The following is a 14,533-nucleotide window of genomic DNA, read 5'->3' as shown; positions in this document are numbered from 1 at the left end:
TTAGCGACTCTGCAGCTCAACGCGTCTAGGGTTTCGGCCGCCTCCACCGGTCTTCTGGCCCACTGTGTGTTGTAGTGCAGGCCCGCTGCCCTTTGGGCCCGCTTGGGCAGCGTGCCGCCTTTTCGTAGGACCACACTACGGCGTCTGAAATGTCAGGCGCGTCCACGGTTCAATGCTCGTGATGCAGTGTGTGACGTCACCGCGGAGCACGCGACGGCCTGCTTGTCGGACTAGCGGTGCGGCCGGGCCGACCGGGCCGGAACGGCGAGGAGGACGACGTGCTGCATTTCGGGGAGGGATTTGGCGGCTCGGCTCGGCGCGCCTGCAGTTTGAATTAAGGGGCAGGCGGCCGAAAGAGTCGCTCAATGGGACTCGAAGCGAACCTGCGACCCCGCCAGTAGACGGCTCTCCGAACGAGGAATCCATTGGTGGGGTCACACGTTCGGTTCGAGTCCCATTTAGCGACTCTGGAGCTCAACGCGTCTGGAGTTTTTGCCGCCTGCGCCAATCCTCTGGCCCACTGTGCTGCGTTCTCTTCCCGTGGAGGTGCCGCTTGGGCGCGCCGTGCTTGGCCGTCCAGCCCAAGCTGGTCAAGAGTGAGTCGGTGCATCCCCGGCGGCGCTGGCTGGCTGCTTGGCTGGCTGCCTGCCTGGCGGCGAGGATGCAGATGAGGTCCTTACCCCGAAGCCCGCGTCGCACACGCGTCACACCTAGATGGGAGTAGGAGGCTCGGCACGACAGCGGTGTCGTGGATTCGAATCCCCGCGGCCGCGAAGTGTCTGTCTCGGGTTCTCCTGCTCGCCGCAGCCCGCCGCGGCTCCGGGTTCGAATCCCAGCCCCGGGCGTTTTCTCCCCGACGTCGTGCAGTGCACCGTGCACGTCTGCCGCCTCAAGGCCATCATCCGGACCGCGGCAATCTTCGCCTGCGCCGCCTGCGCCCGGCTCGCCGTCGTCGTTTTGTTTTGTTTCCTCCAGCGGAAGAGTTAAAAGACTTCTTCTTCTTCATCGTGTTGCTGCAGCCATCCGGGGCTTAACCTGGACGAGCTTCCCCGCCGCCCACCCCCACATGCGTCCGCCCCGCCGCCGCCCCGCCCCGCCCCGCCCCGCCCCGCCCGCGACGCGCCGCATTCCTCTCCTCCTCCTCGGAGGTAGGGATGGAGGAGGCGAGGCGAGCCCTGTGGCTGTCGGGCTGGCGGGGCTCGGCGGCCGGCGCAGCGGCCCGCTCGGCCGCAGCAACGCAGCAGGCAGTCTGGTTTTAGCTGGCCGCCGTGTCGGTCGCCGGGTCGGTTCCGTCGCGAGGTACCCGCGGGTACCCAGTGTCGTTCGGGTGCTACTCGCGTGTGTCAGTGTGAGTGCGTGTGTTGTGTGTGTGTCGCGGTGGCGGCGGCAATGTCAAGTTCCCCAAGCCCCTTCCTTTCGGCGGTGGCGGTCGACGGCGACGTGCCGGCTGTGGTGGCGGCCCGCCCGGCCCGGCGGATGTCGGCAATGTTTGAAGCTGGAGCCCGGGCCGGGCGTTGGCGGGCGACATTAGCGGAAGTTTTCGTTTGTTTTGTTGTTGATGGCCCGCGATGCCCCGCACGGCCTTCGCTGCAGCCCATCCTGGCCGTGGCGGGCAAGGCGGCCGTGACCCCCCACAAACCGGTCGGCTCTCCGTTAGGATTGACCCGCGCGGGCCTACACTGCAGGCCGGCCGCGTGCACTATCTCAAGGCTGTCTCTCTCGCACCCCTTGCGGCCTGCGGGGCCTGCGCGCAGTCCGCGGGTCGCGCCGGGAGTGCGAGAGAGACGGAGCGCAGGACGATGCCCTTGATTGAACGGCGCTGGCTGGACACTACGGCGTATCTATGTGGGTTCCCTGTACAGTGTGCACTACGCTGCACAGCGGGCCAGATGACCGGTGGAGGCGGCCAAAGTTAAAGACGCGTTTTGAACTCCAGAGGTGCTTTCTTGGAATCGAATCGAGCGTGTGACCCCACCAATGGATTCCTCGTTCGGAGTGCAATCCATTGGTGGGGTCACACGTTCGGTTCGAGTACCTCTTAGCGACCTGAGTGGTCCTTGCTCTCCACGCGTGTCGCAGACTTCGCAGTGGGCCACCCTACTTGTCACATTCTGGGGGAACGGGACCCACTGCTGTCCCCAGTGCCAACCAACACGTTCACTGCGACCCTCCGCCCCGCCTCGTCCTCGAAGACCGATTCCCACAGCTTTGCGAATCCGCGTCTAAGTGCAGCAGGGCCTGCCCGAGGCCGCCTGCTTTTTTCCGCCTCTGCATCGTCTTGTTTTTCGTGTGCTCTTTGGCGAGCCTCCTTTTGTGTTTTCTTCCCGCCCCGTCGGGGATCGTAAAATGGCGGGCCGTTTTTGAGGCTGGCCTGTCATTTTGAGAGGGCGGCTCTCCTGTCGGTCGGTGGGAATCGAACCCGCGTCGCCCGCGTGTCATCACGGGCATCAGCGTCACGCGAGCTACGCGAGCATGTGGAGCGTGTTTCGGGTGGCGCTGCGCTCGGCGGTCCCGCGCTGTCTCTCTCGCACCGCCACGGGGCGCCCCACGAGTGCGAGAGAGACAGCCTGCTGCCGCGGGTCACGGCAATGTCAGCGCGGTTTCGCACGGGCCGGCCGGGCCGATGTGTGTGCGTGTGAGTGGCGGTAATAATGTCATATCGGCGCTATTGCTGGGGATTGACGTAGGTTGCGCCGAGGAACAGGTTTCCTGTGTATTTCCTGCGCGCCGAGGTCCAAATCGGAGGCCTGGGCGCCTCGGCCCTCCTGGGCCTGGGCGCGCATTCTTGGATGGTTGGCAGCCGGGCGAGCCCCCGTCCGGGCGTTACCCCGGCGGAGCCGGCCAAAACTCTAGACGCGTTTTGAGCTCCAGTCGCTAAACAGGCCTCGAACCGAACGCGTGACCCCACCAATGGATTCCTCGTTCGGAGAGCAATCCATCGGCGGGGTCACTCGTTCGGTTCGAGTCCCATTTAGCGACTCTGGAGCTCAAAACGCGTCTGGCATTGTGTGTCCGCGTGTCCTGGCCGGCGCACTTGTTGGTGTCGGTGCGCGTGTGCTCGCCCTCCACTCCAGACATGCAGGACTGGGGCCTTGCCGTGGCCGTGGAAAAGGAGGCCAAGTTGGCTGCTGATACCTCGCGATAAAGCCGAGTGCAAAACTGTACCTGGCCTGCCGGCCTGCTGCCCTGGCCAGGGCCTGGCACACTGTGCGCTGCCGTGCTTTGCCGTGCGGACGTGCATTCCTGGTCGTCTCGCTGCCGCCGTGCCTCCAGAGCCTCCAGTTCTCCAGTTGGCGGCGAGCCAGGACTCCAGCATGCTGATTCCGAGAGTCGGTTTCGTCGCTCTGTCTCTCTCGCACCTCTACGGCACGCCCCATGAGTGCGAGAGAGACAGAGCGACGAACACTTCTCTCGGAATGAGCGTGCAGGACTCCAGGACGGCAGCCAGGGCCTGGCCTGGACCGACGGGGCTCCGCCTGGCTGTGCGCGTGACGAGAATCTCTCGAGGGAGGAATGAATGAATGAATGAATCAACGAACGAACGATTGAAAAAGTGAATGAATAATGCCTGCTGCATAAACGCGGCTGAATAGAGCGGTGAATGAATGGCCAGTGTGCCTGATGATGAGACGCGTTTGAACCAAGGAATGCAGTGAGAGCAGGCGGGGCTAGACTAGCAGTGTCCCCGCAGTAGTGAACTTGAAACTTCACGCACCAGCGGATTCCTCGTTCGGAGAGCAGTCCATTGGTGGGGTCACGCGTTCGGTTCGAGTCCTGTTCAGCGGCTCTGGAGCTCAAAACGCCTCCGGAGATTCGGCCGCCTCCACCGGTCTTCTAGCAAATCCACTGTGGAACACTGGCACACTACTGGCTTGCTTTCATCCGCTTTGGCTGCAATTAATTCTGGCGCCCGGAGGTCTGGAGGCAAGCAGCCTGGAAGGGAAGTGCCTGCGGTGGTGCGGTGTAATGGCGCCCGCCCGGCCCGCCCCGCGAGCAGATTCTAGACCTGTGGTGGTCCGGTGGTCCCCCTGGGGGTCCGGCGGGGCGGGGCGGGGCGGGGCGGGGCGTGACAGTGCAGGCGGTGCAGCGTGCCCCCGAGGCCTTCCTGCAGGCCTTCCTGGAGGCTGGAGGCCCTGCTGGAGGCGCCGCCGGAGCGCCCTGTCCAGCCGCCTCGGGGTCCTCGCCACGACACTGTAATTGGCGGTCTATGCACTGGGACCCCAGGATGACGTGACGGTGGCCGGAAGCAGGATGGGGGGAATATTGAAATTCCGCCGCGTTTAACGCGTGACCCGGTTCGGTTCTTGTTTGCCCCGCTGCTGCACCGGGCCGCCCTTCCCTTCACTTCCCTTCTTTCCCGCGCTGTTTTATGCGCCGTGCCTTTTTTGAATTATTATTTTGTGCCCGCGCTGCTTGCGCTGCCTGGTCGGTCGTGATTCACTATGGCAGTGCTTTACTGCCGTGGTCCAAATTCCGCGCTCCGGGTTGGCGTTGGCGATTTGCGAGCCGCGGCCATTGGCTCTGCCGTTCAAACGCGGCAGTTTTTCCCTCTCTCTTTCTCGCGATCCGTTCCCCCTTCCTCTTGAGGCACTGCACAGTGGGCCAGAAGACCGGTGCAGGCGGCCAAAAATCAAGACGCATTTTGATCTCCGAGTCGCTAAAGAGGACTCGAACCTAACGCGTGACCCCACCAATGGATTGCTCTCCGAACGAGGAATCCATTGGTGGGGTCACAGTTCAGTTCGAGTCCTAGTTAGCGACTCTGGAGCTCAAAAGGTGTCTGGGATTTTGACCGCCTGCACCGGTCTTCTGGCCCACTGTGCGCTGCTCACACGCGCTGGTTTCCCTCTGGATGCGGCCATTGCCACGCGTCGCCATTCGAACGTTGTCGCCAACTGCGGCAGAGTGATGGCCAGTCGCACTCGCGGGCCGTGCCGGCGTGCCGTGCGGGTGCGAGAGAGACGGGGCGAGGGCATCGCTGTGCCGCACCGCTCATTTGGCGTCGTCCAGATCCGACCAGCTTTCTATATCGATGTGCGGCTCGTCCGGATTGGCTGCGCGGGCAATTTTGGCGTTGTGTGTGTGTGTGTTCAAACTGGCCGCGAAAAAAATGGAGCTGGAACGGAAAGCAAGACACGACACCGCAGGACTACGCTTTAGTTTTACCAGCGACGCGAGGGAGAGAGTTCAAACTTTGGCGGGGGAACTCAACGGAAGTGGAAGGACCCGCGAGAAGGTCGACTGCTCCAAAGCGAGAGGTCGGAGTAATGTTGACTGCCGGCTGTGCCCGCGGGTCTCCGCGCTCGTCTCGCGAGTCCTTCTGCCAGTCGGTGCACAGTGTGCCAGAAGGCCGGTGAAGGCGGCCAAAAAACTACACGCGTTTTGAACTCCAGAGTCGCTGCACAGGACTCGAACCGAACGTGTGACCCCACCAATGGATTGCTCTCCGAACGAGGAATCCATTGGTGGGGTCACACGTTCGGTTCAAGTCCCATTCAGCGACTCTGGGGCCCAAAAAGCGTTTCGATTTTTTGCCGCCTCCGCCGGTCTTCTGGCCCACTGTGCGGTGCGTCCTCGCGGCGTCCCCGGCGTCGACGCCGTCGTCACGGCGAAGCACATTTGGGCGGTATTCTCTGCCATTCGCGGTCAGGAGGCCCCTCGGTCAGGGGCGGGTCAGGGGCGAGTAGGGGGGGGGGGGGTGATTCAACCAGCGGTGGTGTAAGCCCACGCATCGGCCGTCGGGCAGCTGTTCGTGGTAGCGAATGATCGACGCGGGGTCGCGGGTGGGTTTCTAGTGTAGCCTCGCGGAGGGGCCGGGGTGAGGGGGGCGAGGGCGCCGCCTCATTTGGCTTGTTCGGCCCTTCGTCATCTTCGGACGGCGCCGTCCGTCGTGAGCCAGCGAAAGTCTTTAAGCGGCGTGTATCATTTTCAGGCGAGTGTTTGTGTGTGTGTGGTGCGCGTGCGACCGCCAAGGGCACTGCGCAGTCGTGACTCTCCCCGGCACGTCACCTGCACGTCATCGTGGCCGCCATGCAGCGTGCATGCCTGCAGCGCAGTGGGCCAGAAGACCGGTGGAGGCGGCCAAAACTCTAGACGCGTTTTGAGCTCCAGAGTCGCTGAATGGGACTCAAATTGAACGTGTGACCCCACCAATGGATTCCTCGTTTGGGGAGCAATCCATTGGTGGGGTCACACGTTCGGTTCGAGTCCCATTTAGTGATTCTGGAGTTAGCCGTTGGAGTTGGCCGCCTCCACCGGTCTTCTGGCCCACTGTGCGGCGGGGACTGACTGGCCACCCTCAGGACGACATCCCCCAACCCGAGCGCGCAGACTCGAGCCGCGATGAACGACGTCGATTCCACCGGAGATGCAGAGTGCCGATTACGAACGGTGGTTTCGTCGCCCTTTCTCTCTCGCACCCTCCCCGGAGCGCCCCGAGTGCGAGAGAGACGGACAGTCTGGCCCATTAGCACCCCGTTGACCGCCCCGGTCTGGGCTCGCGCTAAATGCTTCCATGCGGTCTGTCGCGTCGGCTACTTCCTGCTTGACATCTAGACCACGACAAAAAAAGACCTGCACGGGAACAAAATGTAAAGGCGCGGGTATTCGAACCCGCGGCACGTTGTCCGCCGGCCGGGCGGTGCTGGCGGCGTGCAGCTCGCTGCTGTCTCGGCGCGCTCAACGACATAATCGGGGATCTGGTCGATCCACATCGGCAGATCGGCCGGTCGGCGCTCTGTATCCTTTCCTTCCGATCGTTGTCCGTCCGTCTGTCGAGACGCCATCGGACGGACGAACGGACAGACAGTTGCCTAACTTGACGCGCTGCGTCCCGTTACGCCCCTCCCCCTTTTCTGCCATCACGATGCAGTATTTAAAGTGGAGTCATTCCGAGTCACCGCATGCATGCCGCGGGCCGCCCCGCCCCGCCCCGCCCCGCCCGGTGAGGTCAGCGCACCCAGTGTCACTGCCTATCGCAGCGGTTCCCAACCTTGGGGTCGCGACCCCAAATGGGGTCGCGAAAAAATTTCGAAGGGTCGCGGCGAGGTGGTTGGGGTCGCCTGGGGTCGCGGCTGTTTCCCGGCTGGCAGAATTGTTCAAAACGGTCGAAAATGACTTTGAAAACTCGTGTTTTAGGCCGACTTTGAGCAGCAACTGCGTCTGATCCGAGGCGGTATTTCGTCCTCCCTCAGTGGGCATTTGGTCTTTGGACCTTCCTTTAGCATGCCTTTGTTACGGAGTGCGATTATCGGCCTCAGTTTGGGAGCAGTATTGTCTCAAAGTTGATGAAAACAGTATAAAATGCCTTTGAATGTCATTTTGATCCACTTTGAGACAATACTGCTCCCAAACTAAGGCCGATAATCGCACTCCGTAACAAAGGCATGTTAAAGGAAGGTCCAAAGACCAAATGCCCGTTGAGGGAGGACGAACTCCCTCGGATCAGACGCAAGGCTGCTTAAAGTCGGCCAAAACACGATTTTTCAAAGACATTTGTGAACGTTTTGATCAACTTTGTGGCAATACTGCTCCCAAACTAAGGCAGATAATCACACTCCGTAACAAAGGCATGCTAAAGGAAGGTCCAAAGGCCAAATGCCCGTCGAGGGAAGACGAAATACCTCCTCGGATCAGACGCAGTGGCTGCTTAAAGTCGGCCCAAAACACGATTTTTCAAAGACATTTGTGGCCGTTTTGTTCAACTTTGCGGCAATACTGCTGCCAAACTAAGGTGGATTATCGCACTTTGTATCAAAGACATGCTAAAGGAGGGGTCGCGTGGGGTTGCGAAATTTTTCCTGGGGGTCGCGGAAATTTTTTGTATCAAATTTGGGGTCGCGAACCGAAAAAGGTTGGGAACCGCTGGCCTATCGGAAGCGGCGACCGACGCTGCCGGCAGCGCGACGGGCGTGGGTTCAAATCCCCCCATCCCATTCGCACTGTCATCCTTTTTCCTGCGTTTTAACTGACCAAAAGAACGCGGCGGATTTTCACCGGAGGGAAAGTCGCTGGTTCGAATCCCTCCGTCGGCAGCCAAGTATGAACCGGACTTTTTTTCCCTCCCTGGCGTGACGTCGTGCGCGTGTGCGGTTACTCGGATGAATGGCCGCCCAGCACCGTGTGACTCTGACGCGCGTCGCCCTGGGCTGGCTGCATGGGCTGCACAGTGGGCCGGAAGGCCGGTGGAGGCGGTCGAAATCCCGGACGCGTTGTGAGCTCCAGAGTCGCTAAATGGGACTCGAACCGAACGTGTGACCCCACCAATGGATTGCTCTTCGAACGAGGAATCCATTGGTTGGGTCACACGTTCGGTTCGAGTCCAGTTTAGCGACTCGGGAGCTCAAAACGCGTCTGGAGTTTTGGCCGCCGGCGCCGGTCTTCTGGCCCACTGTGGGCTGGCCGCCGCTGGGCGCATGCGTCCCGGGCCCTGATTGGCTGACGGGCTTATCCTAGTCGCGGTCTACATCGCTCGGCGATCTCCTGGAACGAAGGTGCTCGCCGTGGCTGGCGGCCAAGCGATTGTAATTTGCTGTATGAACGGCTGGGCCGCCTCTGGCCCAGCCCTGGCAATGCTAGCGATGCCTGGGTGCCTGAATCGGGTCAGTGTGTGGGTTGAATCTCTCCGAGTAAGCCAAGGGTATTTCTTCATTACGGCTCGACAATTACCGCCCGGGGTTGGCTATTCATTTCGTTTGCTTTTGCACTCGGCCAGAAAAAAATGGACTTCCCTTTTCTTTGCGCCGCGGTTTGTGATCGGGGTGTTTTGACGCGTCCGGCGCACGGCAGACCGGGAGTGCGAGAGAGACAGAGCGACGAAAACGGCCCTCGGAATCGGTGTGGTGTGCGCGGACTGCTCGCGGACTTTCTCTAATGCGCCCGATGGACGTGTAATTATCCTGAGCACGTTTGGGCAGATTATCTGGCCGGTTGCGTCAGGACGGGCGGAACAGTCGGGCTGTCGATGACGGTCATGACGGACGACGCCGTGCTCGACTTCCTTCCGACGCGCCGCTTTTTACGGGAATGTCGCTGCGGTTTCGGTTTCTTTTTCGTTGTTTTTTTTTTTTGCGAGTTTGATTTATATCTTGCACGTGTTATCGACGCTGAGCCTCTCGACTCTAGTTCAAGTCCCATTTCTATTTCTTTGGACTCTGTCTGCTGTTGCACCTTGTCCCAGAGTCGTTTTTCGTCGCTGTCTCTCTCGCACCCCAACGGGACGGCCCAGGAGTGCGAGAGAGACGGAGCGACTTGACCGTGACGCGGTGACACGCTGACACGCTTGCATTTAGCCGCCACCCACGAGCGGGGCTTGCAGTGCAGCGGCATGCCTAGCGAGCGGGAGGCGTGGCCGGGCCGTGGCACTGCACTGCCTGCTCTGCGTGTAACGTAACGACGACTCGCCACCCTAAATGGAGTGCGAATAGCGCTGGCTGTGCGTGGCACTTGGGATGGGACTATTCGCAGAGCGGTGTCATGGCAACGACAGCCGTGCACTTGGTGGCGTGGTGGCGGCGCGACCCTGACCCTGCCTCGCCTCGCCTGCAGTGCATTCGCGGCACCCCACGCCGCGCCACGCCGCGCCACGCCGCACTTACATAGTCGCTATCGCCGGCAGAGTGCGCGCGATAGACGCTTTCCGCCGCCCCGCCGCCGCCCCCGCCCCCCGCCGCCGCCCCCGCGTTGTTGGTTCGCCGCCGCCCGGTGACACACGCGGCTGACAGTGTCCTGCCCTCGCGCCAGCCCGCCGCCGCTGCCGCCGCCGACACCGCCATCGCCTCCAACGTCGCCGTCGTCTGGTCCACGTCACCCCGCCGTCGAGGGCCACGATGTGACCATGTCGAGCGGCAAGGACACGTACTGGGAGGCCTCCCCGTCGGCGCTGCCCTCCCTGGCCTCGCTGGACTGCTGGGACTACAGCATCGAGCTGGAATGCCTGCAGGGCCCGGAAGGTAACACTGGAATGGAACACTACAGCGGTCTCTCTCGCACGCCTGGGCGAGAGAGAGGGCGCCGTTCGAAATGGGACCCTTTGGGTCCTTGCCTGATCGACGCGCACTGACTTATTCCGAGCTTTCGTCGCTCTGTCTCTCTCGCGCTCATGGGGCGGCCCGCAAGGGTGCGAGAGAGACAGAGCCTGCTGCCCAGTGGCCATGGCGGTGATGGCTGGCAGCCCCAAGCAGCATCCCAAGGCTGGCCGCGGACTGGCCCGCTACAGCCTAAACAAACACACACGACCGCGGCGCCCTGTTGGGCAACGCGTGGGCCGAGCCTTGCCGCGCCTAGCCGCGGCGTGCGCTACGGTTTTAGCTTCAGCCCCGTGTTGCCTTTGGTTCTGTCCGGAGAAAAACGAGACGAAATGGCCGGGGATGCCCAGCCAGCAGAGGTGATTCGTGTAAAGTGGGCGCGGTGGTTTCAAGTTTTAATGAGACCCAGGCCCAGCTGACTGATTCCGAGAGCCGCTTGCGTCGCTCTGTCTCTGTCGTGCCTTTACGCGACGCCCCAGCAGTGCGAGAGAGAGACTGGCGGGCTAGGCTTAGGCTAGACCAGCCAGCCGCTAGAGGCTGGTCGGCCACTTCGGGAGGCGCCGGCGTCCTTATCGACAAAGTGGCTGGTCCTGTACTCCTGTATCGGCCCGCCGGCCGCACAGTGGGCCAGAAGACCGGTGGAGGCGGACAAAACTCTAGACGCGTTTTGAGCTCCAGAGTCGCTAAATGGGCCTCGAACCGAGCGTGTGACCCCACCAATGGATTGCTCTCCGAACGAGGAATCCATTGGTGGGGTCACACGGTCGGTTCGAGCCCTGAGTAGCGACTCTGGAGCCCAAAACTCTTCTAGAGTTTTGGCCGCTCCACCGGTCTTCTGGCCCACTGTGGGCCGGCTAGTCCCGCGTCGTCCTGCGTCCCCGCGCCGCGGTGCGCCGCGCTGTGGCGCTGTGCGTCGAGGCCACGACGGAGTACCCGCTGCACCGAGAGAAGCACCGACGCAGCCGCCGAGTGGCTCTGCTTGTTGATTGCTGACACACTTATTGGCTCGCATGGCTCGCATGTGGAGTCCAGATCGTGGACGCCGGACTGCCTCGTGTCGAAACTGACTGACTGACTGTGTGTGTGTGTGTGTGCGTGTATTTGTGGCGCCGCCAGGGTTGTGGCGCGGAATTCAAAACTGTTTTCTCCCAGCGCTTGTCGAGGTCGACAACTCTAAAATCGTGTGTGCACAACTGATTCAAATCTTATTCACACACAAGAAATGATGGAAGTTGTAACTTCTTTTGTTCAGGAATTTTCAGCAAGAATCTCTGGTTTTGAAAAGAAAGTCCTGAGTCCTGAAAAACGGGTACCTCTTGGCCGGAGGCGCTGCTGTAGTGTCTGCCTGTTCTCTGCAACCCCTTCTGCCGGGCCTTGGGCTTGGGGCTGCCCGCACTGCCTGCCGCGCCGGCCGCGCGCACCGCAGTGCAGCCGGCTGGCTTTCTATCGGCTGCTGCTTCTTGGCCTACACCAACACGGGCAAGGCGGCGCGGCCGGGCCCTCGCACAGTGGGCCAGAAGACCGGCGGAGGCGGCCAAAACTCTGGACTCGTTTTGAGCTCCAGAGTCGCTAAATGGGACTCGAACCAAACGTGTGACCCCACCAATGGATTGCTCTCCGAACGAGGAATCCATTGGTGGGGGTCACACGTTCGGTTCGAGTCCTGCTTAGCGGCTCTGGAGCTCAAAACGCGTTGAGAGTTTTGGCCGCCTCCGCCGGCCTTCTGGCCCACTGTGCCTCGGCCAGGCCGGTGCGGCGGTCATGACCGACATTTGTGACGCAGGGCCATTAGGCCGCGTCGCTGCCGCCGCTGCAGCGCTGCCCCGGCCGTGTGCGGCACGGCGATTGGTCGCGGCGCTGCCAGTGCACCGAGAGTCGCTTTCGTCGCTCTGTCTCTCTCGCGCCCGTACGGAGCGCCCCGCGAGTGCGAGAGAGACAGAGCTGGCGGTGCGTAGCGGTGCAGGCCCGCCGTCCCGGCCGTCCCGGCGTCGTCTCGGAACAAAAGCCTTAATGCTACACAATCTGTACCGGCGCTCTTTAGTTTAGGATCGGAAATAACTTATGTGGGGCGGATTCTTCGAACTGCGTTTTATAGTGGCGCGGCTCGGCATGCTGCTGGCAGGCCAGCAATGATGGTACCGTTCCGACGGCGCGGAGCGTGGTCTCGTCTTGATTCCGTTTTAGGGTGGCCACGCTGTACGCTGTTGGCAGCCGCGCGGCGATATGACTCGAACCGGACGTGTGACCCCACCAATGGATTCCTCGTTCGGAGAGCAATCCATCGGTGGGGTCACACGTTCGGTTCGAGTCCCATTCAGCGACTCTGGAGCTCAAAACGCGTCTAGAATTTTGGCCGACTCCGGCGGCCACGCGAGCCCGTAATGGTAATAGCAATGCAGGGTAGGCCGCGCGGAGAGCTGCACGCACGCGCGCGTGACGGGACTGCCTACCTCCCAGGCTGACGCGCGCCGCGCCCCGCCGCGCCCCGTGGGTGCGAGGGAGACAAAGTGTACCCGCGGGCGGTTGCATGGGCACGTTGCGTGGCTGGGCGAGCCAGCCGGCTAGGCCCTGGCTAGGCCGCGCAGGCTGAGCCAACCCCTTCTCCCCTTTCTGCTCGGCTTGCATCGTAATTACCATGCGTGTAGTGCGAACCCTTTTCCCGTTAGGGCTCGCATGTGATCCGCGTACCGCGTACAGTGTACGCACCGCGCCTCTTTTCTCCTCATCCCGCAGACTGAGAGTCGTCTCTCTCGCACCTTCCCGACAAGCCCCTCGAGTGCGAGAGAGACGGCGCGACGAAAACGACTCTCGGAATGGGCCCGCTGGCCGGGAATCTCTCGGTCACTGGATGGCTCGGTGGCGGCGGCCTCTGGCGGCCTCGCGGTGGGTCGACTGGGTTGACCTAGGCCGCGACGCCGCGACGCCGGGACGCGACGCGACGGCCAAAGCGCCGCTCGGCCACTCGGCCGGCCGGCCGGCGATAATTAGCCAGGAATGCCAACTGCAAAATGGCGCGGGAAAAAAGGAAAAGGGGCGAATCGTCGGCGGAATGGGAAGTGGCGTCCCCCTTGGCGTGTCTTGGGGGCGGCACTTTCTTCGCGGGGTTTTGGTTTCCAGAGGTTGGCAGTGAAGCTTTTGAGAAATAGACTGGCCCGTTTGGTTCTGATCGACGCACAGTGGGCCAGAAGACCGGCGGATGCGGCCAAAACTCTAGACGCGTTTTGAGCTCCAGAGTCGCTAAACAGGACTCGAATCGAACGTGTGACCCCACTGTTTCTCGTTCGGAGAGCAATCCATTGGTGGGGTCACACGTTCGATTCGAGTTCCATTTAGTGACTCTGGAGCTCAAAACGCGTCTAGAGTTTTGGCCGCCGCCGCCGATCTCCTGGCCCACTGTGCGATGGGTACAGCGGCCTATCTTCCGCGAGCAGACACTGTGCGTTCGCTGCTCGCTGTTCCGTCTCTCTCGCACTCGTGCACCGCGGCCTTCGGGTGCGAGAGAGACGGAGTGGCGTTGTTTGGAGCCGCCCTGCATTGGGTTGGGCTCATTCTCCGTGCTCGAGGGAGCGCGAGAGCGAACGCGAAGGCGGCGCCGCTAACGAAGAGATTTAGCCCGGCGAGCGCGTTGCGCGCACACGCGTAATGCGAATGGCGAGTCTGTGCGTGGGCGGCGCCAGGCGGCCCGGGTTCGAGTCCCGCCGCCGCCTCGCCGTCTGCGCGGGGCTTCGCCATGCTTCCCCTTGCTTCGGGGACGCGGCGTGACAGCGGGCGGCCGTCTGTTGACAGAGCCACGAAGCCCCACATGACCCCCGCGTCGACGGCCAACTGCCGCCAAGACTCATCGGTGGCAAGTGAAGCGTGCGAGTGGCGACGGCCGCACCTCGGGGACTCGCTCCGCGCCGTCTCTCTCGCTCCTGTACGGCCGCCCCATGAGTGCGAGAGAGACAGCGCGACGAAAACGACTCTCGGAATCAGTCTACTGACTCTGTCGCTCTCGTTCTCCTTATCCGGCAGCAAGTGTGACAAGGACGGCGTGTGGCGCGCGGTGCGCCAGGGGGGCTGTTGGGAGCGCCTCTTGCACGGGCCCATGTGGACTGCCCTCTGAACGAGGACCCTTGCCGTCGAGTCCTGTTCGCGGAGTACAGTGCACCAGCCCCCAGCCGCGGCGGTCGCGAACTCTCACTGCGTAGACAGGGCGGCTTTGGCGTGGCCCAGTGGCGCGCGGCCCGTTCGCTAAGACTGGATTGTGTTTCAACTTTACCGACGCCGCGGCGCGGCGGCGTGGCTCGGAACGGGTGCGGGTACGCCACGGCGGGCGCCACGGCGGCGCGCCGACGATCAGCCATGCATGCCCTATGAGAAAGCAGCAGAATGATTCCGAGAGTCGTTCTCGCTGCTCCGTCTCTCTCGCCCTCATGGAGCGCCCCGTAGAGGTGCGAGAGAGACAGAGCCACGAAAAGGACTCTGCGGTGGCGGTGTTGGAGCGAGCCAAGCGAGGCAGGCGATGG

General features: G+C 62.3%; 1 protein-coding gene across 5 annotated transcripts in view; it reads left to right on the top strand.

The window, feature by feature from the left end:
* LOC117651781 overlaps window positions 1-14,533 on the top strand; it is a 62,357-nt gene that overhangs the window by 41,892 nt on the left and 5,932 nt on the right. The window contains exons 1-2 of one of the 5 annotated variants that reach the window (XM_034396121.1): window positions 1,331-1,348; window positions 9,742-9,950. The exons of the other annotated variants lie outside the window; for them this stretch is intronic. Of the exons in view, the coding sequence (XP_034252012.1) occupies window positions 9,836-9,950 (115 nt within the window). The 5' untranslated portion in view covers window positions 1,331-1,348; window positions 9,742-9,835. Of the gene's footprint in view, window positions 1-1,330; window positions 1,349-9,741; window positions 9,951-14,533 lie in introns of those variants that run through there. 5 annotated transcript variants of the gene reach the window in all.

Source organism: Thrips palmi, unplaced genomic scaffold, assembly GCF_012932325.1.
Source record: "Thrips palmi isolate BJ-2018 unplaced genomic scaffold, TpBJ-2018v1 HiC_scaffold_6, whole genome shotgun sequence".
Classification (NCBI taxonomy): domain Eukaryota; kingdom Metazoa; phylum Arthropoda; class Insecta; order Thysanoptera; family Thripidae; genus Thrips; species Thrips palmi.
The sequence above is the reverse complement of the archived record's forward strand: the minus strand, read 5'-3'. Positions and strand labels throughout refer to the sequence as shown.